General features: G+C 41.2%; 1 protein-coding gene and 1 long non-coding RNA gene across 3 annotated transcripts in view; one reads left to right on the top strand and one right to left on the bottom strand.

Annotated features, from left to right (window-relative positions):
- PUS7 (pseudouridine synthase 7) overlaps positions 1–24,194 on the top strand; it is an 86,937-nt gene that overhangs the window by 40,399 nt on the left and 22,344 nt on the right. For both annotated transcript variants that reach the window (XM_089685413.1, XM_089685423.1), the window contains 6 exons: positions 60–137; positions 3,489–3,617; positions 5,572–5,697; positions 5,774–5,835; positions 15,529–15,689; positions 16,939–17,065. In XM_089685413.1, coding sequence (XP_089541539.1) covers positions 60–137; positions 3,489–3,617; positions 5,572–5,697; positions 5,774–5,835; positions 15,529–15,689; positions 16,939–17,065 — 683 coding nt within the window. The remainder of the gene's footprint in view (positions 1–59; positions 138–3,488; positions 3,618–5,571; positions 5,698–5,773; positions 5,836–15,528; positions 15,690–16,938; positions 17,066–24,194) is intronic.
- LOC149472929 (uncharacterized) overlaps positions 1–24,194 on the bottom strand; it is a 34,525-nt gene that overhangs the window by 872 nt on the left and 9,459 nt on the right. The window contains exon 2 of the long non-coding RNA XR_016313960.1: positions 23,442–23,519. This is a non-coding gene — a long non-coding RNA (uncharacterized LOC149472929). The remainder of the gene's footprint in view (positions 1–23,441; positions 23,520–24,194) is intronic.

The following is a 24,194-nucleotide window of genomic DNA, read 5'->3' as shown; positions in this document are numbered from 1 at the left end:
CCCCAGGTAAAATCTCTAGTGAAAACATTCCTAATCTTTTTACTTTTTAATTTTTGTAGAGTTAAGCCTAATATATTTTCCTATATGGGGACCAAAGATAAAAGAGCTATCACTGTTCAGGCAATTGCTGTTCTCAAGTAAGTACCATATGCATTTTAGACACAAGTATTATGACCCACCAACTCTACACTGTCAGTCACACAGCATTCTAAACTCCTGTCTCTATCACAAGAGTAGTATATGAGTTTAAATATCTTTATTACAGGGACACCCTTCTTTATGACTGCATGTATTTTCCTATGTTAAATATTTTCTATGTAATGTATTTTACATTTTGTTACACAAAATTCAGAAGGTAACATTTGGTGAACTTGGGTTTTGCTCATATACCAAAGCATCAGGATCACTATTATGCAAACTTCCACAGAGCTTTGTATTTATTTTCCTTTTAGTTCTCCACAACTCTGTTAAACAGGCACAAGTGAAAGAAAAGCCCTGTGTAAGCTACTACTCGGCGGAGTGGTAGCTTACACGAGGTTCTGACTTTCCCACATGATGGTGCAATTACATGCACCTCCTTATCTGGAAGTACTGAACAGAGCAATGGTAGAGTAGATGCTGCTTAGGTTGTTGGGGAGGAGTTTACTCTTTCGCTGCCAGGCCCAAACGTCTTATGGACCTGACAGCAGTGGGTTACACACACCATCTGATGGCTGCAGCCACTGGATTTGTGTGTAAAACTGAAAAACAGACTCCTCCCTGTCAAATGGAAGCATTCCGTCAGCAGCGCTGCTGCCTGATTGCTTCCACACTCCCCGTTAACCGCGCCCCCTTCACATCTGCTTTCTTCCTTTTCTTGTTGGTGACATTGCATTATATTCAGTGGAGCTCAGAGGGGACATGCAGGGTCTTTTAGATCCTGCATGTCTCATTAACCACTTGCCTACTAGGCACTTTTACCCCCTTCTTGCCCAAGCCAATTTTCAGCGCTGTCACACTTTGAATGACAATTGTGCGGTCATGCAACACTGCACCCAAACAATTTTTAGCCTTTTTTTTTTTTTTTTTTTTTAATATTTTAGCGATAGAGCTTTCTTTTGGTGGTATTTAATCACCACTGGGTTTTTTGTTTGCTAAACAAACTAAAAAAGACTGAAAATTTTGAAGAAAAAAAAGTTGCATTGACAGGCATCACTGATGGGCAGTGGAAGGCAGCACTCATATATGGCACTGATAAGTGGCACTGAAAGGCAGCTCTTGATGGGCACTGATATATAGCATTTATGTGCACTGGTATGTGGCATTGATGGGCACTGATGGGGCTGCACTGATCATCAGGTCGCCGATCATCCATGCCCTGATGATCAATGTAATGTCCCCTCTGAGGAATGCCGCTTACTTGTGGACGCGTAGTTAGTGGGAAGACGTCATATGTTGTCCTCCCATAACGAAAGCCACTGCCCTCCCGTTATTTCCTTATATTACAGGTGAATGGCAGTTAAAGAGACCAGTCGCCAAAAAAATCATAATATAGGGGAATTTTTGTCCCTTTATGTGATGGGGGAGAAATAAAGTTAAGCAAAAATTTTGAGGACCTCCACATATACACATGTACGAACATAAACTCACGCGCTGGGGGCACCTACACATGAAAACGTCAAATGTGATACACATGGTACATATTGCCGTACACAATGGAGTGAGAGCAATAATTCTTGCACAAGATCTTTTGATGACCTATAGGGGACTTTTAAAGTGTTGCCTAAATATAGGGCACTGAAGTTTGTTGCCATTTCACGGGTGCACAGAAATTTAAGGTTTGACATGTTTGGTATCTATTTACTCGGTGCAACCTTATCTCTTATATTTTACTAAACATTTGGGTAATTTATTACGTTTGTTTGCCCTAAAATTCACTTTAGTGTGTTTTTTATTGAAATTGTGTGTTTCTTAGACCTGTGGGGTACTGTCATGTAAAATAAAAAATTGGCGCTACCACTATTCTATTCTTAAGGGTGTCTGTTTTCAGAAAATATATAATGTTTGGGGAAATCTTCAAGCCTAAAATAATTTTTTGAACGTGTGCAAAAAATGCAGAAAACTTCTCTGGAGAAAAGGCAAAGCTGTTCTCTTGCCTGAATTGACAAAGCAGATGTTTATTTTAAAGAAGCTATCCTAAATACAACTAAGCACCTACTAACTTTTTTGTTTAATCAGAACCATGAGTTACTGGTTCAGCTGTCTTGATGTATTTACTGTCCGATGTGGTCACAAACATCACCTTTTTAAGTTCTTTTGAGCATAGATCTGCAGTATATACGTTTGCTATCTGAATGTTAAATTTGATTGTAAATAGTCTGGATAGTTAGTTTATTTAGCTAGATATTCCTGTGCTAGAGAAATGTATTTTACATCTCATTTCACAGAATTCAGTTTGTGACATTTAATGAAGTTATATAAAATGAACATTTTCTTGAAAGTCTCCTCTCCGACATCCTGTACACCCTAATTTCTACAGCACTATGATTTGCATACTTGCACAGTAGCAAGACGAGAGCAACTGGTTCAGTCTTCAGGTATTATGTTAGGAGTTTATAAAAAATGTATACTTTTTAATTGGTAAACCCATAACCTTCTCCTATACCACCTACTATTCTGCTAGTAACTTCCTTCACCTGCCGCAGCCTACACTGATACCAGCGTTTTTGTTTGGTTTTCTTCATCAGCTGGTGGGCCAGTGCAAACTACAGATTCACAGCTTTTCTCCATAGGCAAAGCTTTCAGGAAGACTGCTTCTACTGAGCAGGCAGTCTGGTGTAACCCGGTTTTTATTTTAAACAAAAGTTTCACCTTTAATTTTTCTTTTTATTAAATAATGTATGAATACATGCAATATAAACCGTGAAATAATGTTATCTTTAACAAATGTTTATCTGATTTACTAATCTATGGGCAGCACAGTGGATAAATGGTTAGCACTTCCGCCTGGCAGTACTAGGGTCGTTGGTTCGAATCCCAGCCACAACACCTCCTGCCTGGAGTTTGCATGTTCTCCCTGTGCCTGCGTGGGTTTTCTCCAGGTACTCCGGTTTCCTCCCACACTCCAAAGACATGCTGGTAGGTTAATTGGCTCCTGTCTAAATTGGCCCTAGTATGTGTATGTATGAATGTGAGTTAGGGACCTTAGATTGTACGCCCCTTGAGGGTTAGGGACTGATGTGAATGTACAATATATATGTGTAAAGCGCTGCGTAAATGGACGGCGCTATATAAGTACCTAGAATAAATCTAATATTAAACATTTATCTCAGTAACAACATTTGTCTTTTCATTAGCATTACCCATTTAATTCAGAATGTCCGAATATAGCACAAATTTTACATGATTTAAGCTGGATTAAGTTTTTTTTGTTAAATTATTGCATTAGTCACAATTTAGAAATGTGGTGTTTGACTAATCTGCATATAATTTTGCTCACTTTTTTTCAGAATAACTGCACAGCGGCTGTCCCATTTAAATAAGTGTTTAATGAATTTCAAGTTGGGAAATTTCACATACCAGAAGCACCCGCTCAAGTTGGGCGAACTTCAAGGAAATCATTTTACAGTCATTTTAAGGTATAACTTAACTGTAAAATGGCTGCCTGTTGCTAAGCGGTTATGGTAATCTTTGCAGCTTCAGAATACTGTAAATTGGGAATGGTAGATTGACAGAACTGCACAATCAGAATGTACTTTTGTTAGTAATGCTTAAATTGCAAATTAAAACTGAAATCTTAATTCATGAGCATTGTCTCATGTTAATTTAACAAATAAGTAACAGACAAAACAAAAAGTGAAAAAAAAAAGGTCATATACAAGGTATGCAAAACTCAAGCGATAACTGCATATTTTGGAAGGTAGAGGAAACAAAAATCTATTTTTACAGCTGTAACACTAAGCAGTTTTGTAGTGATGCAATTGGCCACCAATTCAACATTTTCTGTTTATGAAGATATGGTTAAAATGCCATTAGTAGCTCGGCTCACAAGTTCCAAGCAGTGTATTGCAGGTGGTTTTTCCATTTTGTCTGCTGCTTGATTATGTCGCTATTAGCAGATTGCTGCAACCCATCTGTGTGTGTTGGGTGTCCAGAATTGACATAAAATGGACATGGGCTTAAGCTGGCCATAGACTGATCAAAATTTAGCCAGTTCCACAGGTACAATTCTTTGAGCAGGCTGGTTGTACTGCAGTGCAACCAGTCTGTTGGGTTTTTGTTTAACCCAATCACTGCTGGCGGCTGTAGCCACCGGCATGATCATTGTATTCTGCCAGTGGTGAAACCTCCCTGTGCTCCCTTTTTGGCAGAACATCAATCGTGCTTTGGGAGGTATCCCCCCCCCCCATCAACCTTAAAGCAAAAAATTCTGCGCTAACCAAAATGACAAAAAATAAAGATCAGTTGCTGCAAAACACTTAGTGTTTCCACACCAAAATTATGAAACAATTAATTAGTGTTGTGCTACATCAAAATGATGGATAAACACAAATTATTCATAAAATAAGTCCCATGGGAATATGTAAATGATATAAAATGTCTTCTATAATTCAAATTATCATCTTGTTTGTGACCTCCTCCACAAATTAATCACGTGTTCCACCAAAACTTGAAAAGTGCACATCCACCAGAAGTAGCCACTTACCTGAAAAATTTGATTTATATAAATGAATATACATTGCTTAAAGGCAACTGTTTCCCAAACAGGACTCCAAGTGGCAGCAGGTCCCCTTTGGTTAAATTCATGGCACCCACATTCTCTATCGCCACATCCAATCATCCCCAAATAAAAAGGAAGAGCAAGCATAAAATCGTGAAGAACGTTTAAAATACTCAAAGATAGAAACGGCAATAAAATGTGCTCCCAATATGAAAAAATCACCAGCGTTGTATAAAACTAAGACTTTTTTGGCTCTTTACTGGAAGTGACGTCACTAGGCTCTGCCCTACACCTTACGCCACCAACCCACGTGACTTTGTCAGGCTTCCCAATGTATTTACGTCTGCTAGTGCATCTTTCAGTCTGACCATGCTACTGTCCAAGGGTGTGTCTGTTGCCCTTTTCATCCGGAGTGTAGACACTCTAATACAGGTGGATCACCAAGTAAAAACAGAGGGGGAAAAGCCTAAAAAAAATGCAGCCGCCACATCTAATGATTGGTAAGCTGCTTTTATATTACATTTTTGGTTTTGGGTTTAATATTGATTTAAAGACATCCCCATTGATCAATAGAGGGACATCAAGGGTGGGAGAATGCTAGGCCAAGCTCAGATATTAGGAACAGAGAGTTGCATATAAATTCAGTTGCCTTTATTTCTGGAACCACTGATTATTTTTCCATAGGCTTGTAATTTGAAGGTCTTTATGTGCTTTTCGTCACATGCCCGATTTTTAAATTGCAGATTTATGAAAGGCTGAATTTAAAATGTAATTCACTTTATGTCCAGAATGTTTTCAGCACCATTCAAAATATCATTCATTTTCTTAATTTCTCAACTTGTTTCACTCAATATATTGAATGTTTTTGGCAGAAATATCACTGGAACAGATGAACAGGTAGAGCAAGCCATGACCTCACTCAGGGATATCGGCTTCATAAATTATTATGGCATGCAGCGTTTTGGTACAACCGCTGTTCCAACTTACCAGGTTGGAAGGTAATTTTGAATTTTTTTTCTTACCTGCTATTTTTTTCTTAAGTTTAAAAAGCTGACATGTATATTTCACTCATAGGGCTATTCTTCAAAGCAACTGGGAAGAAATGATAGACCTTATATTAAAGCCAAGACCAGGAGGTATGGAAGCCTTACAATCTGGTTTGTGTTCATTCTGATTTTACTGCTAGCTAACTGCAACCGCATTATCTTGTAAATATAGGGTTATATGAAAATTAGAATTCTTGCATGCCTTGGTGAAATCTTCATCTACTTGGAAAATTGTCCAAGTGTTACCTTTAGTACAAGTAATTCTCCATAATTGTTCATTTTTTTTATAGTGAACAAAAAAAAATTTAGTCTAATTTACACAATTTAAGAAGAATTTTATAAAAAGAAAGATGATTGAAGCAGAACTAAATCCTATCTTTTACAGCCCAGGAAGCTTCCATCTTAGCCTCTGTTTGATGTACAGTTACCATGGTTCTGCGAGTGATCAGTCATAACATCAGCCATATGATGACTTGACAGTTTGGTTGAAACTACAACCAACTGGTATGCCTTGAAGGGAACTTTTTTTTTTTTTTTTGAAATGGTGATTAAAAACCCTCACACCCTGAAATGACTAGCCTTAGATAATACACAGAGATGAAACAAATCCTTCTGCTTGAGTTGTACCTGTTTCTGTGGCCATCTCTTGTGTAGATCATGCAAAAAAACACAGATCAAAGGCTTTTTTTTTCTCAGCTCTAACAGCAGGGGATAAAGGATCTGAAGCCACAGTGCAGATCTCAGTCAGGTGAGCTCTGAGCCCTGATTGCAGAGAAGAGACATTCCCCCGGCACACGCACACGCACACACACACACACACACTTTCAGAACAACTCAAATTTCATTTGGTCGAAAATTTATCAACCAATCCAAATTCTGTGTGTGAAGAGTAGTGGTTATTAAGGAGAGGGCCAGGAAGCTGGTCACCATGTCCTTAACCGATGACTGTTAGTGGCTTTCCCCATGTAAGCAAAAGAATGTCGGCAATGAAAAATAAAGGGGACGGTCGAGCGAGAGCCCCCTTCCCCATCCTGAACCAAACCGGGCCACATCCCTTCATCATGGGGGTGTTGTTTTGGGGCAAGTATGGCTGTCAGTGGATTTCCCCCCCAGCCTTACCAGGCCTTTTTGGATCTGGTATGGATTTTAGGGGAACCCCTAGCAAAATAAAAGGGGTGTGGTTTTTCCCCAAAATCCATACCAGACCCTTACCCGAGCATGCAACCTTGCAGATCAGGAAAGGGGGGGGGGGCCACAACGAGTCACTCACACTTCTACTCTTGAACCTGAGCACCTTCACCCCTAACGCTCCTTGTCCCCATGTTGATGTGTGGACAAGGGACTCTTCCCCAAAACCATGAGCTGTGGGTGGGGGGTTTGTTGGAATTTGGAAACCAGCTTTAACAAAGGGGCCCTCAGATCCCCCTCCTCCCCCATGTGAATGAGTACACAGTACCCCCTACTTATTCACAAAAAATAAGTGTAAAATGTAAGTAAACACAGAACAACCATTTTTGTAACCCAGGCTTATTTTACATTGGGGTTGTTCACATCTGGCATCCTCCACACAGGTCTTGGAACACCTCCCGGGTGTAGGGACTATTCTCACAGATTCAGCCACTGTTGTCTGAGGATTTCTGCCTGCCAATTGTCTATGCCTGGAATGTCAATTGTGGTCATGGCTGAAACATGAAGTTCTGCCCAGAACAGAATTTTCTACCTCTTACTTTGGCAAGACTTTTGGTCCTCCCTGATAGTTGATGTATGCCACTACCGTGGCACTGTCTGAATTATAATCATATGACCTTCAAGTCGGGGTGTTCAGCATTGCAAGGACACCCAAATCACCCGAAGCCCAAAATTTTGATTGGGAGATGAGATTCCTCAAATGTTTAGGTCCCATGCACCAACAAGGTGTCTTGTCAGCTCACCAGCCTAATAGGCTGGCATTTGTTGTGAGAATGTTCAATGACATTGGAAGGAACGACCTCCCCCAGTGGCATAGCTGGATTCCCAAGCCACCATTCGGGGGCAGGTGTCAGGCGAATTGGTCTGTAGAAGGGCTAGACAGACTTCTCCCATGAAGGCAGAATGTTGAGTTGCAGGGGTGTGGAGTGGAACTGCCTGGAATGAGGTTACCATCATTCCCAGAAATTTAATACAGAAACTACACTGCTCAAAAAAATTAAAGGAACACTTTGAAAACACATCAGATCGTAATGGGGAAAAATATCAAGCTGGATATCTATACTGATCTGGACTAGGTAATGTGTTAGGAACGTAAGTATGCCCCATCATTTGAAAATGAAAATTATCAACCTACAGAGGACTTAATTCAAAGACACTTCAAAAAAATAAAAAAAAATGATGCAGCAGGCTAGTCCATTTAGCTGAAATTTCATTGCAGCAACTTAAAATGGTGCTCAGTAGTTTGTATGGCCCCCACGTGCTTGTATGTATGCCTGACAACGTCTGGGCATGATCCTAATGAGACGACGAATGGTGTCCTGGGATATTTCCTCCCAGGTCTGGGCCAGGGCATCACTGAGCTCCTGGACAGTCTGAGGTGCAACATGGCAATGTCGGATGTACTGAAACATGATATCCCAGAGATGTTCTATTGGATTAAAGTCAAGCAAGTGTGGGGGCCATTCAGTGGTATCAATTCCTTCATCAACTGCCTGCATACTCTCGCCACATGAGGCCGGGTATTGTCGTGCACCAGGACACCCTCACGAAGTCTGATTATTTGGTCAGAGACATTCACACAAGTGGCTTCCTGGAGGTCATTTTGAAGGGCTCTGGCAGTGCCCGTCCCTTTCCTCCTTGCACAGAGGAGCAGATACTGGTCCTGCTGATGGATGAAGGACCTTCTGTGGCCCTGAAACCGCTATGGATCAAGGTTCTCTTTCTACATCATCTTCTTGCTCCCCCCCCCCCCCTCCAAAATCAACCAAGCCCTCAAAAACCGCCTCACAAACTTGTGTGTTTAGGTCAGGCCGAAGACTGATATGGTAATCGCTGACTTTTCCTCACCACTGTCTACGTAATGGTTTTTCTTTTATATGTACTATCGGATTATTGTCTACTGCCTTTAGTGATTATTCTATGGTCCTCCTTTTTTTTTTTTTTTTTTTTTTTCTGGGCCCTGACAGCACAGAGGCCCTGCCCTTTCTTTATTTTGGTTACCTGCCATCCTTATGGCTAATCGCTGTGTAAGCCCATCCCCTCGGGTAGGCGAAGAGTACTCTTATTTCCTCCCCCCTTCTACCTCCCCCACCCCCTTTTTTTTTTTCCTCTCTCTCCCCCCCCCCCCCACGAAAGTTGATTAACAATACAGTAGTGGAGTATCTAGTGCTGACTCTTTCCTGAGGTTGCCTCATGCGGAAAGAAGTGAAGTTCCTACTTTGCTCCGGGAGTTTCTTCCTGTTTAAGAGTTCAGCTTTTATTCTGCTTCATTGTATTTATCTGTTCAATTTCCCTAGGTATTGTTTATCATAATGAACCTGAACTCGTTGGGGCAATGCCTGGCATGGTATTGCCTTACCGTGGGCTTTATTCTATTCTCATACTGCGACAGCCATGGCTCCATCAGACGACGGGGATCACTTAAAGGCAATTTCTTTGAATGTTAAGGGGCTACGCTCACCGAATAAGCATAAGTTCTACACCATTTGAAACTTTTGGGCAGATGTGGTTGTTTTGCAGGACACACATCTCTCAGCAAATTATCTTTCCTGCCTTTCGAAGCTATGGGTAGGCCAGGTATATGGTTCTCCTGCCGTAGGTCGTAAAGCAGGGGTAGCTGTACTATTCCACAAAAATCTACGTTTGTTCTGTTAACTCTGATTTTGAGGGTCGCAAACTTACCATCCATATTACTATCGCCGCTCATGACATTGCTATCTCCAATCTGTATGCCCTCTCCAGGGCAGACCTTTTATCAAGACCTGATACCATGGGCCTTACAAATCCCGGAATCTCACCGTTATACTAGGCAGGGATTGTAATTCAGTGACATACCATTGTATTGATTGCACCAGGGACTATTCCACATGTCATTAGACAACAGCCCCAACCTCCACCTTCCACTGCCTTGGCGCAGTCTATGAATACGCTTAATCTTCATGACACATGGCACCTTCAACATTTAATGGATCAGGAATACACTTGACTCCTTCTCTCGCATTGACTATTTTATCTGTTCGCAGTCTCTCTTGCCGCTATTATGCAAATCGACAATATTTGATAATGCCATTTCCGATCATTGTCCAATTCTGCTTCAGCTGCCTGGGTGAAAGCTCCGAAAACTACTAGCCCCTTGCGCTTCCCCGCCTACCTAACTAATAACGAAGACTTCAAATCTCATCTCTAAGTAGCCTGGGCGGAATTTGCAGACACGAATGGAGCACACTTAACTAATCCTAATCTATTCTGGGAAACTGAAAAGACATTCCTTAGAGGGTGCATAATTTCTTATACCACAGTTTAAAAAACGATCCCAGTTTCACTACCAACAGGCTAGGTAATCTCTTCGTCAAGCACATATAGCGCTCTCCTTCAACCGCACTCAAATGAACATGCTGAATTGGCAATCTGCTAAATGAGCCTTTGATTTGTGGGCTGAGCATCAGGAAGCAGCCAAATTGGCCTCTTCTACCCTAAAATTTTATAGCTATGGCAATAAGTTGGGTAAATTATTGGCACAGCTTTGTGCGGGCCCCCTTCCTCCTACTTGTATATCTGCGTTCAGGTCTCCCAGGGGTAATATTCTAACGCTGTCCTCTGATATGAACGTCCGCCTCACGTCTTATTACACTTCTGTATTCAGAGGATTCGATTGATTCTAGAGCCGCAGAAGACTTTTTAGCCATTGTAAATCTGCCTAAGCTTTCCAGATACCAGTTGGATGCCTTAAACCCTCGTGCCACTATCAAATACCTACCCTCGGCAAAGGCTCCAGGACCTGAAGGCCTTAGTGCCGAATTCTATAAATTAACTTCAGATTTCATCCCAGACACTCTGTATCATGTATACAAGGCAATGTGGGAGGTTTTCCCTTATCTCCCAACTTTCTCCCAGGCACATATTAAACTCAAAGCTACTAAGGGGGAAGGACTCGCTGCTACCAGGATCTTACCGGCCTATCTCTCTAATTAATCTTGACACCAAAATACTCTCAAAAATTGTGGCGACCAGGCTGGCCCTACTGCTCCCTACCATACTGCATCAAGCCCAATCCGGTTTTGTGCCGGGTTGCTCGGCAACGCTCCATATCTGTAAAGTATTGTTAGCCCTAGAATATGCTAAAACCCACCCACTGCTTGATCTCACATTTATATCCTTAGATGCTGAAAAAGCCTTTGACAACATTAGTTTTGCCTGGCTCTTCATGGTCATGCAGAAATTTGATATTTCAGGCCCATTTTAGACTTTTTACAACAAATATACTCTTTGCCCACAGCTAGATTAGTCACACCTAACTTTATCTCCACTGACATTCCCATAACTAAGGGCACCAGGCAAGGTGGCCCGCTCTCTCCCCTTTTCTTTAATATTGCCCCAGAACCTCTGTCCAGATTACTTAACTCAACATCAGGGGTTAGTGGTGTTACGATTGGTGAACACACTCTCCGCTCAGTTCTTTTTGCAGGCGATATTATTGTTTTGCTCTGATCCACCCAAAGATTTTATACTACTTCAGAACCTGCTTGCGACCTTCCATAAATGCTCCGGCCTACAAATTAATTTTGATAAGAATCAAATACTTCCTCTAAACCCTACTACCTCTACTCTTTGGCTCTCATCCTCCTCTTTCAGTGTAGCTAAGCACTCGATTACTTATTTAGGCATTCATATAAGCAGAGAACCATCATCATCTCTCTACTACCTTAATTACCCTCCTCTAATTAATAGGATTGTACAGGAATTGGAAGCTTGGATGACTCTTCCCCTTTCACTCTTTGGGAGATGCCATCTCTACAAAATGATCTCATTTGCGAGATTGCTTTATTCTCTACAAACACTCCCTATTCTGCTAAAGCATTCTGATGTTCAGTAGATCCATAAGGCCCTACAAGCCTTCCTGTGGCAAAACAAAATAACGCGCATTGCACTACAAAAGCTAAGTCTCCCAACGAGTAAGGAGGATCTCAGGCCTGCCGAATATTAGATTTTACAATTTGTCCTGCCTCCTTCAGAGTCTCAATTGGATTATCATGAAATCACGTTACTTTAATTACTCCTTAGAGGAGGCCCTGGGGTCTCCGTTACACCGCTTAGCCCTTTTGCATTCTAAACTTAAAGCCTTACCTGGGCCTATCCGATTGACCCATCTGATCAGAGACACCGTATTGTCCTGGAGGGAAATACGGAGTCTTCTTGGCTTACCACTAAGGATATCCTCCTATTTGCCTATTGTTGGAAACCCTATGTTCCCTCCAGCTAGTGAGCACGCAACATTTACCCATTGGTTTTATAAAGGACTTACTAATGTTATATCCGTTTTTGATGATACCAAGCGATCCTTTCAACCCTTTTCAGTTTTAAATGCTCAATACTCCTTACCAGGATCCCACATCTTTTACCATCAACAGTTGGTGACATTTCTTCGGACATGCTATTCCCCCAAACAGGATCCTTTCCAATGCTCCTTCATAGATGTTCTTCTGCTACAGGACCACTACTCAATCTCCGATATCTACTCTCATCTAATCTCTCATCAATCTGCAAAATACCACCTTACTCCATATAAGCCATGGATCCCCATACTGTCTACAGTTGAAACACCAGACAAAATACTGTCGGGATACAGAAAAATAGCTTTGCTTGTTCTCTGCGAAACATGGCGCGAAACTCAAATTTGAAATCATCCACGAGCCTACTATCCTTTCTCAGAGAACTTGGCTGTTGCCGTCCGCCCAACGTGTCTTTGTTGTGATTACACTCGACCAACCCTGATTCATCGTTTAAGGGAAAGTGCTTAAGTCTCTTCTTTCTGGGATCAAGTCCTTCGGTACATTAATAAATTATTCAACGTCTTTATTTCCAAAGATCCCATGCTCTGTCTCTTCAGCTACCAAGACAGTGCAAATTTGGCACATCTGAGCACTCTTCCCCAGTGGATACAAATTTGTCTATTAGTAGCTCGCAGAGCCCTCATGCAAGCTTGGTTACATCTAAACACCCCCCCCCCCCCCCCCAAATCTCAAAATGGTGACACAGGCACTAACTAACCTATTTAATTTGGAAAAGCTCGACACATCAGTCAAAATTTCAAGTCCACACATCGCTTTACCTCAAGATCAAGGTGCTACATGGAGCATTCCTTTACACCTGCTGAGTTAGCCGCTCATATGGAACCCTTCTGTTATTCAGATTGGTATCTCAAAGCTCAACTAACCAATACTTTGGGTAAATTCCAAGTATCCAACTCGCCTTCTAGCCCCGCCTCACAGTTGCGCTCCTCCCTGAGGTTTCTAGCCCACATAGTACTTATCCTCAAATGTCTTCTCGGATAGAGCCTTTTTTTTCGTTCAGGCTTCCTTAACCAAGCTTCCGTTCCTAGGGATTTGCTCAATTTTGATGTTTTTTTTTTTTTTTCTGCATTGTTGTATCATTTATGTCTATTTCTGACACGGTTTCTACCCCATTATAATTGTTTTGTTGTACTGGTTTTTTTGGTACTTATAGTCTTTACATATGATGGTTTATAGATTTGTATATCAATATTGTATTCTTGTACGTTCCTTTAATTTTTTTGAGCAGTGTAGATTCAGATGGCTCCTGGACTAAAGAGAAGAGAAAACCTCTAGCTTGAGCTGTGTCTTGCCTGAAACCCAGGTACTCCAAGTGATGAGTTGGTTCCAGCGCTAAGTTCTGATTGTTTAGGATCCAACTGAACCTCTGTAAAGTCTGAATTGCTATTGCCATGTTGGCCAAAACTTGTGCTGACTGTTCCTTTACAGAAGAACATCCAGATATCCAATATCGGGGATGCTCTCAGAGCATAGCAAGGCAAGCACAGATGGCTTTACTTCAGTGAACACTCAGGATTTCTAGGCCCGAATGAAAATATTTAGGTCCTGCAGGTCCAAGATGGGATAGATTTCCCCTTTTGATTTAGGAACTGTGAACAGTTAAGAGTAGAGCTCCTGAAACCATGCTGACAGGTACTGGGGTGGTAAATCCTCTGAATGGAATAAGCAGAATTGTAGCATGTAGTCCTTTGAAATTCCTTGGCTGCCCCAATGTCTACAAAGGCTAACAGATATCCCCCTATTTAAGAAAGTGAGTGGTTGCCTTTTAATGGTGGAGCAGGTTTATTTGAAGGTATAGGGAACTTGGAAGCTCAGGGTTTATGGGAGGACCAAGGGACTGGGTTTGGGCTTTGATTAATAGGGTAATGCCACTGAAAGGGGGGTAAGCTTTCTTTGACCTGAGCTCTAGGCTGCTTCTGCTGGGTTACGTACAGTAAGCAATCCTTACCCCCTGTGACCTCCTTGATAAAGGTGTCTAAGGCAGCTCCGAAGAGACTATGGCCCTCAATGGACATGCACAGCAGACACTTCCTACATGCCTGTTCGCAACACTTTAACCAAAGATCCTGCTCATATTGAGCAAGACGAGACAAGTTAGAAATAAGATGGGAGGCATCTTTCAAACTGTCCACACAGTAGTAGGGCTGCAGGTATGAGACCCTCGGCAAGGAAGAAGGCCATTCGTTTTGACATGGTCTTCATCTAGTCACCTATAGTTTGACAGACTAGAATGATGCCCAAGGCAGGAAGGTAGGTCCTGTCAAAGAAAACAGGGATAAGTTCTCCAGTCACTTGTCAATGGGATGCTTTCATACAAGCGTGTCCTCCACTGGGGTCTTCAATGATTTGTTACTGCCAGATCCACAGAGAGAGTGGTCCACTTTTTAACAAAGCTATCCTTTTGCACTGCCAGCCTCTTGGAAGGTGTGTACAGCTTGTAAGGGTTTGCCCAATCTCCATAAAGGACTGCTGGAAACAGTTGATGCACTGGAAAGGTTTTGGCAGCCTTAGGGTACCTAAAGGAACTTAGACTGGGAGTAGCACTAGTAGAAGCTTTAGACAGATCCTCAAACCTTTTAATGTAGTGGGAATCACACCTATAGGAGTCAAGGCAGTCTCAATTGGAAGGTGAAATAATGATCAAGCAGGAAAAGACATGGAAGTATGCATATTTGGCGCAGTCAAACTTGCGATTTGGCTCATACCCAGGGGAACAACTGAGACTCTGTCATGGCTGTGGACCTGGAAAGTGCTCTCTGGTGCACTAACTTAGTACACTATGGTCTGGAAAATGCCAAAATAGATAGCCCAGTATTTGAAGGACACATTCCAGGTGAGCCCTGTAATCTTCCAGTCTTGTGGGGTCAAGGTATGGCCTCCAAATCTATTACTGAGGATATGCTGATCTCGATAACTGTGTATAGAGACCAGCTCAAGCAGCTTTAATGGAATCCTGATTGAAGAAATGATGGCTAGCAAAAAATTTGACTTCTCAGCAGAGAAAAGGCATTCACTCTCCTAAGACACTAGCAAAAAAACAAAATTTTGGTGAGAATAGAAGGGGTTATACCAGTCTGGTCACTGTTTGCCAATGTCTAAATCCTGTATGCAACAGTATAACCCAACAGTCTCTGACCTGTGTCCCTCAGTAAAGAATTAAATCTATTTTTAGGACATCTGTTGAACGTGATTTGTATTTTTGTGGGTATATCTAACATGGTGTTTTTTGAATTGCAATTTGCAGCTGAAAAAGGATATTTAGTTCAGTGCAGAGAGGAATGGGCAAATACAAGGGACCCAGAAGCTGCACTCAGAAAATTGCCAGTCAAGCGTTGTGTGGAAGGTCAGCTGTTACGTGGACTCTCCAGATATGGTCTGAAGAACATTGTGACTGCTTTTGGCATAGTGAGTATGTTTGTAATGGAGTTGGCTATCAATGTTGTTGCTCTGTATCAACCACATGGGAAAATTCCAAGTTTTTTGTTATATTCTATGCATTTTCTCATCTAAACTTTCAACATTTTGTTAACCAAGCAGCAACTATGAAGATCTTAGGTTATGTAGACTGCATCATGTCACCCAGAATTTTAATGTAATTGTAGCTCCTGCTCATAAATGAACAAAATTACATGTCTCATTTTAGCACAGATCACAAAAATAAGAGCCTCCCCCCCCTCCCTCCTCCTCCCCCCCTCCCTCCTCCTCCCCCCCCCTCCTCCTCCCCCCCCCCCTCCTCCTCCTCCCCCCCCCTCCTCCTCCTCCCTCCCTCCTCCCCAATCTCCCCTCCCCCCTCCTCCCCAATCCCCCCTCCCCCCCCTCCCTCCACAAATGCACATCTTGAACTGCTGGTGTATAGAACATATACAACCTAACAATATAGAAACCTTTATACAAATGGCTTACAGCTGCTTTATGCATTTAGGCCATAATCAATGTAGTGTATGGAAACCATGGTTTCTGTGGTGGAGAGCTTGGGACCAAATAAAGCATAACCCAGAAGGTTATGATGACGTAAACAAGCCAAAAAGCTCGCTACACAATCAATTCTTAGCACAGTAGAGCCTCCTTATTACAGAAGGTGTTCATATATCTCAATCCATTACATCTTAGTTCCCCAAGAAATAGGATTATTCCTTATTGCAGGAGTGTGGGAAATGGCATGCAAATCAGTTCTTTTTGCACCAATGGCCAACTTTCATATTCAGAACTGTTGGTATATTGTACGTATACAGCACAAAAATGGACATGGTTTCCATACACTGCATTGATGGCCATTAAGCCTGAAACGGCTGTATGGGGTTTTGAATAAATGGATTATTTTTCTTTAATATTCTTTAGGAAGAAGTCATTAAATTAATGCAGTGCAAGGTGAAAAGTTGTCAAGAAAAGAAAATGATTTCAACATATTCAATAAAGCTTGGTGACTGTTGTCATTCATTTTCAAAATATGTAATATATATAATAGTCAAAGCTGAACACCAGGATTTCATCTACTTTGCTTTATTAACTGGCTTAGTAAGGGTTAAGTCCAATAAGGTTCATGTGACTGTGGATTTCTCTTCAATTTACAGATTACATTCTTTCTGAGTGCCAGGAACATAATTATTGCTATGCTTAAATAAATATTTTTATGATCTATATTTTTTATCTTCAGATTCCTAGGAACAACCGATTGATGTATATCCACAGTTATCAAAGCTATGTCTGGAATAACATGGTGAGCAGGAGAATTGAGGAGTATGGACTAAAAGTTGTACCTGGTGACCTTGTACTAAAAGGAGGTACTATTTTTTTTTTATATGGAAATAATTTAAAATCATGAAAAATGCTTTATTTTTGTTTAAAATAAGTCTACCCAATTGTTATGCCTTAGTTGATTAAGTAGTATCTGTATAGCACTCGCTTTAATGATAATTGTACCTTTTTAATAACCTCTGTTTTTATACTAGTATTTTATTTATATCACAGGTTTCATCCTGTTTGGCAAGAAAGCATGGGGTCTGTCACCCCTGCCAATTTATAAGGTTCTTTAATCTAAACACCATTTACAGAATTAACTAAAAATCAAATTCACCTTCTTGTGTGCATAGCTTACCATTGACATGGACAGCTGCATTTGAGAGAACTCCTGCTGAGAGCCTTAGAATTCTGTCTGTCCTAGGAAAGAAGCATTTATTTCCCCTTACTGAGATTGGTAATTATAATTTTTTGGCCATATTTAAAGTGTTCCTCAGAGGCTTCCTCAAACCAATCATCTCTTATATTAAAATGTAATTTTGTCAGGCAGACAATGAGCTAGCCAAATAGCCAAAACATACAGTGATACAGAGTACATTTTCTAGTAGACCAAACTGAAAAACACTCTAAAACCTGGGAGACTGTCTCTCAATTATTCTAATGCAATCTTCATTTTTTTTTTTTACTAAATACCTGAGTATGTTAATCATTGCCTACATACCAGGGCAACAACAAACATCTACCTCTGTTTTTAAAATATTGGGTGAGTATGGTTCACTGATGTTGAGGGAATAACATACTGCTTTTGCAAATCCTATAAATGTATGTATACATCCACTTTTAAGCTGGCCATACATTATATAATCTAATTCGATTTCCTTTAGATTTACCTTCACCTATGTAGTGCAAGGGCCTGTCTGATTTCATACAAAATGTAAGTGTTCAGGTTTGACCTCATATAGTTTTTGTTAAATCTAAAGGAAAATTGTAGGAGAAAATTGTATAATGTACAGTCAGCCTTAGCTGTAGGCCATAGATGATGAGATATTCTTTCCTGCAACCACGGGCTACAGAAACGAATGAGGGTAATTCCTCCCGTAGAGCTATTGTGTTCTCCCGGAGGGGAGGCACAGGGAGCCGTCCCAGCTTGGAGAATCCAATGATTATTGCTAGTAGCTATAGCTGCTGGCAATAATCGCATGCTGGTTGTACCTAAGTCAAATCATGGATTGACCTCCATGAAATGGCCTGCTCATAGATGGTTCCAATCTCAGCTGGTTCAGCAGGGACCAGCCGATATTTGATCCATCTATGGATGACTTTAATAAAATTCAAGATGATATGCAAACATATTTAGATGTGGTAACTTTCGTACAATTATCATCGGCTCAGGTTCATTTGAACCAGATAAAGAAATCACTGGGGATTTAAAAAAAAAAAAAAAAACTTTATTGAATCTTTGCCTTATGGATGCCATCATACCTAATCTAGAGATTGTATATAAAGAAGCTTTTAATGTTTTTACATATGATGTTCTCATTTTGTGCTCCTAGTAAAACCTGACTAGGATCCAATTAAATCTACTTCTAGGACTATTCCCATACTAAACATAAATTTGTAAAATAGGATTTCAGCTACTAGGTTGAACTCGAAGATATCATGACTCCTACGTCATGACCAAACTGACTTTATGCTTGGTAATTCAACCCTGATTAATATTCGCAGAGTTCAGGTTGTGGCCTAATTGTTGGAGCATATTCAAGAGACATGTGCTTTGGTTTCAGACAAGGCCTTTGATTTTTAATGAGTGGACATTCTTACTTGCATGTTTTTGATCTGGGCCCAGATTTTAAGATGTGTAAGTATACTTTAGGCTTCTACACAATGCAATATTTTGGTCGGTGGTTTACTACCCCTTCCTTTACACTTAATGGGTTATAATGTAGCGATATACCCCTTATCCCAGCTCCTATTTGTTATGCCATCAGTTATTTGCCGTCAACATCTGGAAAATGGAAACACTTGGGTATAACTGATCATATAGGGCTATATGCTGACAATTAAAAATATATTTCTTCAAGACATGGGCTCTTCCCTATCCTTGGCTATACACACCATTGAAAAATTTGGAGAATGTTCTGGGCTTAATTTGTGGATTGTGACAACTCAGGATTTCAGGCTTGCTACCCTAGAAAATATCACTACTCACTGCAGTATATTAAAAACAAACTGCAAGTGTGATCTTGCTACCACTGTCAGTAGAAGGCAAATTAAATCTCAATAAAGTGCTTCACCTTTCAAAGTGTCTACATACTCATCCACAGGCCTGTGATGGTCCCAAAATAATTTTTTTTCTCTTCAAGGAACTGTATTTCCTTTTTTCCTCATTTTGTTTGGGACAACTCTAGACCAAAACTGAAATTTGGTCATATTACAAAGACCCAGGTAGAAGACTGGAATGGCTCTCTCAAACTTTTTTCTTCTTTTATTACTAACTAGTGGAACAGTTAAAACACTAGACTATATGGGTCTTTCCTGGGATACTTTTTATTTCAGAGTGGATGTACTGGGGAGGTGACAAGTGTTGATCTTCTTGGAAGCACCTATATATTTTTTCCTTGTACACAACACTTGCCCATTTTATTCATATCTTTTCAGGATCTACTGGTGGATGGTGTAGCTCTCTGGAATAACCCAATTCTGGACAAACTCTGTACTATTCCTGCATCTGGCCTGTAGAATCACATGGAATTGTCACCCTAACAGATGTATATTGAGCGGGGACTTTACACTCCTCTTTGTGACTGCAAGAACAATAAATTGCCAAATAATTTCTTCTGCAGATTCTTCAACTTCATTTTGGTTTGGAGACCCAGTCTAGGAACCAAAATGCATTCCTATTAAATGAATATTAAACTGAACACGTTTCCTGTTGCAATTAGAAATCGCAACTTCTTTTCACAACTATGTCTAAAGAAGACTGGGATCATATGTGTTCTCATATTGCCAGGAATTAATAAAAGGCTAATTCAGATCTAATTTGACTGCAAAAATATTCCCAACTACAGGCAGATTTTGTACTTCTTGTGAACTTGTCCCTCCAGTATATCAAAGCAGAAAATGTTAATTAGGTTGAGGACACATCCCCAGGACCATCTCCATATAACCCTGCCTCACTCTGTGAATCTCCTGTTTTTTGCTAGTGACCTCTTCTCCCCTGCAAAGAAATTACTCCTTTGTGTATTACTTTATTATTATTTTTTCTTGGAATTCTTCAATCAACTCCTCTCTGTCTTCTATATGTTACAATAGAAAGCGTGCAACCAGATGAGTGCAACCGCAGTAAAACCTTGAGAGCCATACCTGGACCCCATGCCGTGTTAATGGCTTGTGATGTCACTTTGAGCACTGGATCTTGCACAAGCGCTCATCTTGGTATTTATTGCAGCACATTGTAGTCAGCAGCAGGGTATTAATATTATTATACAGGATTTATATAGTGCCAACAGTTTGCGCAGCGCTTTACAATATAATGGAGACAGTACAATTACAATACATTTCAGTACAGAAGGAATATGAGGGCCCTGCTCATGGAGCTTACAATCTAAGGGAAGGGGGAGGTGATAGCTGTGGGGGATGATCTGGTGGAGGTGATTCAAGTACATTTCTTAGGTGGAGGTGGGATAGGCTTCCTTGAATTAGTGAGTTTTCAAAGATCGCCTAAAGGCAGACAGGGTGGGGGTTGACCGGACATACTGTGGTAGGGAGTTCCAGAGGATGGGAGAGGCTTTGGAGAAGTCTTGGAGGCGAGCGTGGAAGGAGGTGGTGAGGGAGCTAGAGAGGAAGATGTCTTGGGAGGAGCGTAGTGGGCGATTTGGGTGATATCTGCGGATGAGGTTGGCGATGTAGCTAGGGGCAGTGTTGTGGATGGCTTTATAAGCTGTGGTTCGTATTTTGAATTTTATACGTTGGGTTAGTGGAAGCTAGTGATGGGATTGGCAGAGAGGGGCAGCAGTCACTGATCGGTTGGTAAAGTGTATGAGTCTAGCAGCAGCATTCATAATAGACTGATGGGAAGATAGCCTGTGTAACGGTAGACCAGTGAGGAGGGAGTTGCAGTAACCAAGGCGGGATATAACCAAGGCGTGGATAAATTGTTTTGTGGTGTCATTGGTCAGAAAGGGGCGGATTTTGGAAATGTTCCGGAGGTTGAGGTGGCAGGATTTAGCCAGTGATTGGAAGTGGGGTCTAAAGAAGAGGTCAGAGTCTAGGATTATGCCTAGCACCCTTGCATGAGGGGAAGAACCAATGGTTGTGCTGTTGATCTTAATGGTAAAGTCGTGAGTGGGGGATCTGGGAGGAGGAAATATTACAAGCTCGGTTTTGGAAAGATTGAGTTTAAGGTAGTAGTGTGACATCCATGCTGATATGTTGCTTAGTAGATTTGTGAATTGTTAAAATATTGAGGGGGTGAGCTTGGGAGTGGAGAGATAGATCTGGGTGTCATCGGCATAGAGGTGGTATTGGAAGCCATGGGAGGTTATCATTTGGCCCAGGGAGGACGTGTAGAGAGAGAAAAGTAGAGGCTAAGGACAGAACCTTGGTGTACCCCAACAGAGGGAGAGGAGCGGAGGAGGAGTTGTATGTGACACTGAAAGTGCGCTGAGAAAGGTAAGAGGAGAACCAGGAGAGAGCAGAGTCATGGAGGCTGATGGAGTGGAGTTTACTGAGGAGGAGCGGGTGGTTGACTGTGTCAAAGGCAGCAGAAAGGTCAAGGAGTATGAGTATGGAGTAATGGCTATTGGTTTCTGGGTTCATTCTAGGTAGGGGAGATCAGCGACTATACATATGCTGGTCTCCATACTCACTCCTTACTATACAGGTCCAGGGTTATGGTCCATTTCTATCGAACCCAGACCCTGAAGACCCCTTTGGGAGTAAGCCCACCTTGATGGGTGAATCCTGGACCCTCTACTGGAATGAGCTGGGTGAATAGGTAAGACAGTGTTACCTTGTAATTGTGACCATTACAGTAATAACTAAGGTTAAGTTTGAAATGTGTTTCACATTCTTTGTAAACATTTAAAACTTGACACAAAAACATAACCACTTACAGCTTGCTTCGTACAATGGGTCATGCAGTTTACTGTCATCCTGCCTACAACCTTTTATAGGCAGCCTGCAACCAAGGTTATCGCGTTCTTTCTGGACATGCATAACCTATGTTCTTCACCCTGCTTTGTGAGTACAAAAGAATACCCTCACTCAGTTACTTCGCCAAGGCCTTGTGTGAAACTCCATTCCAGAGTGCTGAGGCTTCCCTAACACTGGAGGAACACCTTAAAGCACCTGTCTCTGCAACCGGAGCAGCCTATATGTGGCGCACAGCAAGCACCCTATCTGACTTAAGAGGAACTTTTTGCATTCATGGCACAATTCCTCAAACAGCTAATGGCTTTAACTCTCATACTGCCACCGCTGTAAGGTTTATGGCTGTGGCATTCCACAAGCTAACTTCTGGCTTTCTAATGAAAGCGATCTGGCGGCTGTACAGCTCCCGGATTTCTTATTGTGCCCCCTGCCGTGCTTTCTGGGCTCTACGGTCTCACCCAGGCATCACCAGCAGGAGAGCAGCTGGAGAGAATGGAGACCAGCAAATGTATAGATCTCCTCTACCTAGAATGAACCCAGAAACAATGTTTTTAAAACATCACTTCTGGTTTCTGTTGTCATTTTCCTTGGCCCTTGTGGCCATGGAAGAAGCTAATGGAGCGTGAACTGTGCTTCATTTGCTTCATTGAAAGGCAGGGGAGACATCAGGGATCTAAAAGACCCCTGATGTCTCAATAAAGAGAACCTGTCTTAAAATTATTATATCATAGGGGATTTTTTGTCTCCCCATGTGATAAATAAGGTTTTAGAAAGAAAACAAACAAAAAAAAAAGCAAATGTCAAAAAAAAATATATTTTGGTTTATCGGCATGTGTGCAAATCTTGCTGACATTGGGCTTTTGGTGTCTTGGGATGGTGTCTTACCACTGTCCTAGAGGTGCTCACCACTGACTTCCTAAGCAGACTTTGATCCTGTGAAGGTGTATGTTTGTATTTATATCTATACATGTTTCCTCCTTCTTTCAGTGTCAGTACTGTCAATATTACATTCTTACACATACTGTATGTTATGGTTTGGATATTTGATTTATACTGGAATTTGCTGGGCTGGTGACAGCCTGAAGACTGTTTGGAGGACTCAAGCTTATGTAACAGTGTAATGGAGGGATCTTGTTTTGGTCTCAATTAAAATATTATGTAAACAAATAAAAATTTTGAGCATGCTCCATGTTCTTGCACATATAAACATGAATGTATCCGTCAGGGTGCCTGCGTACAAAAACCTCTCTTGTGATACACTTTACATACCATCGCGTAAGCTGCGGTGAGGGCAGTATTCTAGGACCATTATTCACAGTTGTTGCTGAACTGATGACCTGTAGAGGCCTGTGGAAAATAGAGGGTAACAAAGATGATGACAGTTTGTGAGTGCACTCAAGTGTATATCTTCATATCTTCAATATCTGTTTTGCTTGGTGCAACCTCATCTTTTATATTTGACCAAAAATAGGGTAATGCATTTTTGTGCACTAGAATTATTTTAATTGTATTTTTAGCTGAAACTTTGTGCTTGATAAAACGTTGTGCAAATATCATGTGACAAAAAAAAATTAAACTGCCACTATTTTATTTTCCAGAGTCTCAGCGTTCAGAAAATAACATTTGGAGGTTTTAACTTAATTTCCTAAAGTTATTATTTTTTTAAACGTGTGCAAAAAAAAAGCAAAAATGACTGGCAGCAAAAGGGTTAACACAGTTCTCTCCTGACCAAAAATCTGCTAGGCTCCTCCCCCAATCGAGCAGTTTCATTTAGTGTTGAATTCTATACTGTCAGCCCTTAAAGAGGCAAGCATATAAAAGGTACAGGAGGATCTGGAGAAATTTTTAGAAAACACCTCAGATGATATCTGTCTCCTAGGCCCCTGTGCACAGGCTACTATATCCTCACAATTTAGTCTGCCGATACAGCGCTACTTATCTTTGGTATTCACGAGGACCTTAGCGCTATTGTGATGGACCTTGCAAAGTCTTAAACTGCTTGTCCTGTTTAAAATCAAACAC

Source organism: Staurois parvus, unplaced genomic scaffold (assembly GCF_062004578.1).
Source record: "Staurois parvus isolate SC_StPar_1 unplaced genomic scaffold, SC_StPar_1.0 ptg000019l, whole genome shotgun sequence".
Classification (NCBI taxonomy): domain Eukaryota; kingdom Metazoa; phylum Chordata; class Amphibia; order Anura; family Ranidae; genus Staurois; species Staurois parvus.
Note: the sequence above shows the minus strand (reverse complement) of the source record. Positions and strands in the feature narration are given on the sequence as shown.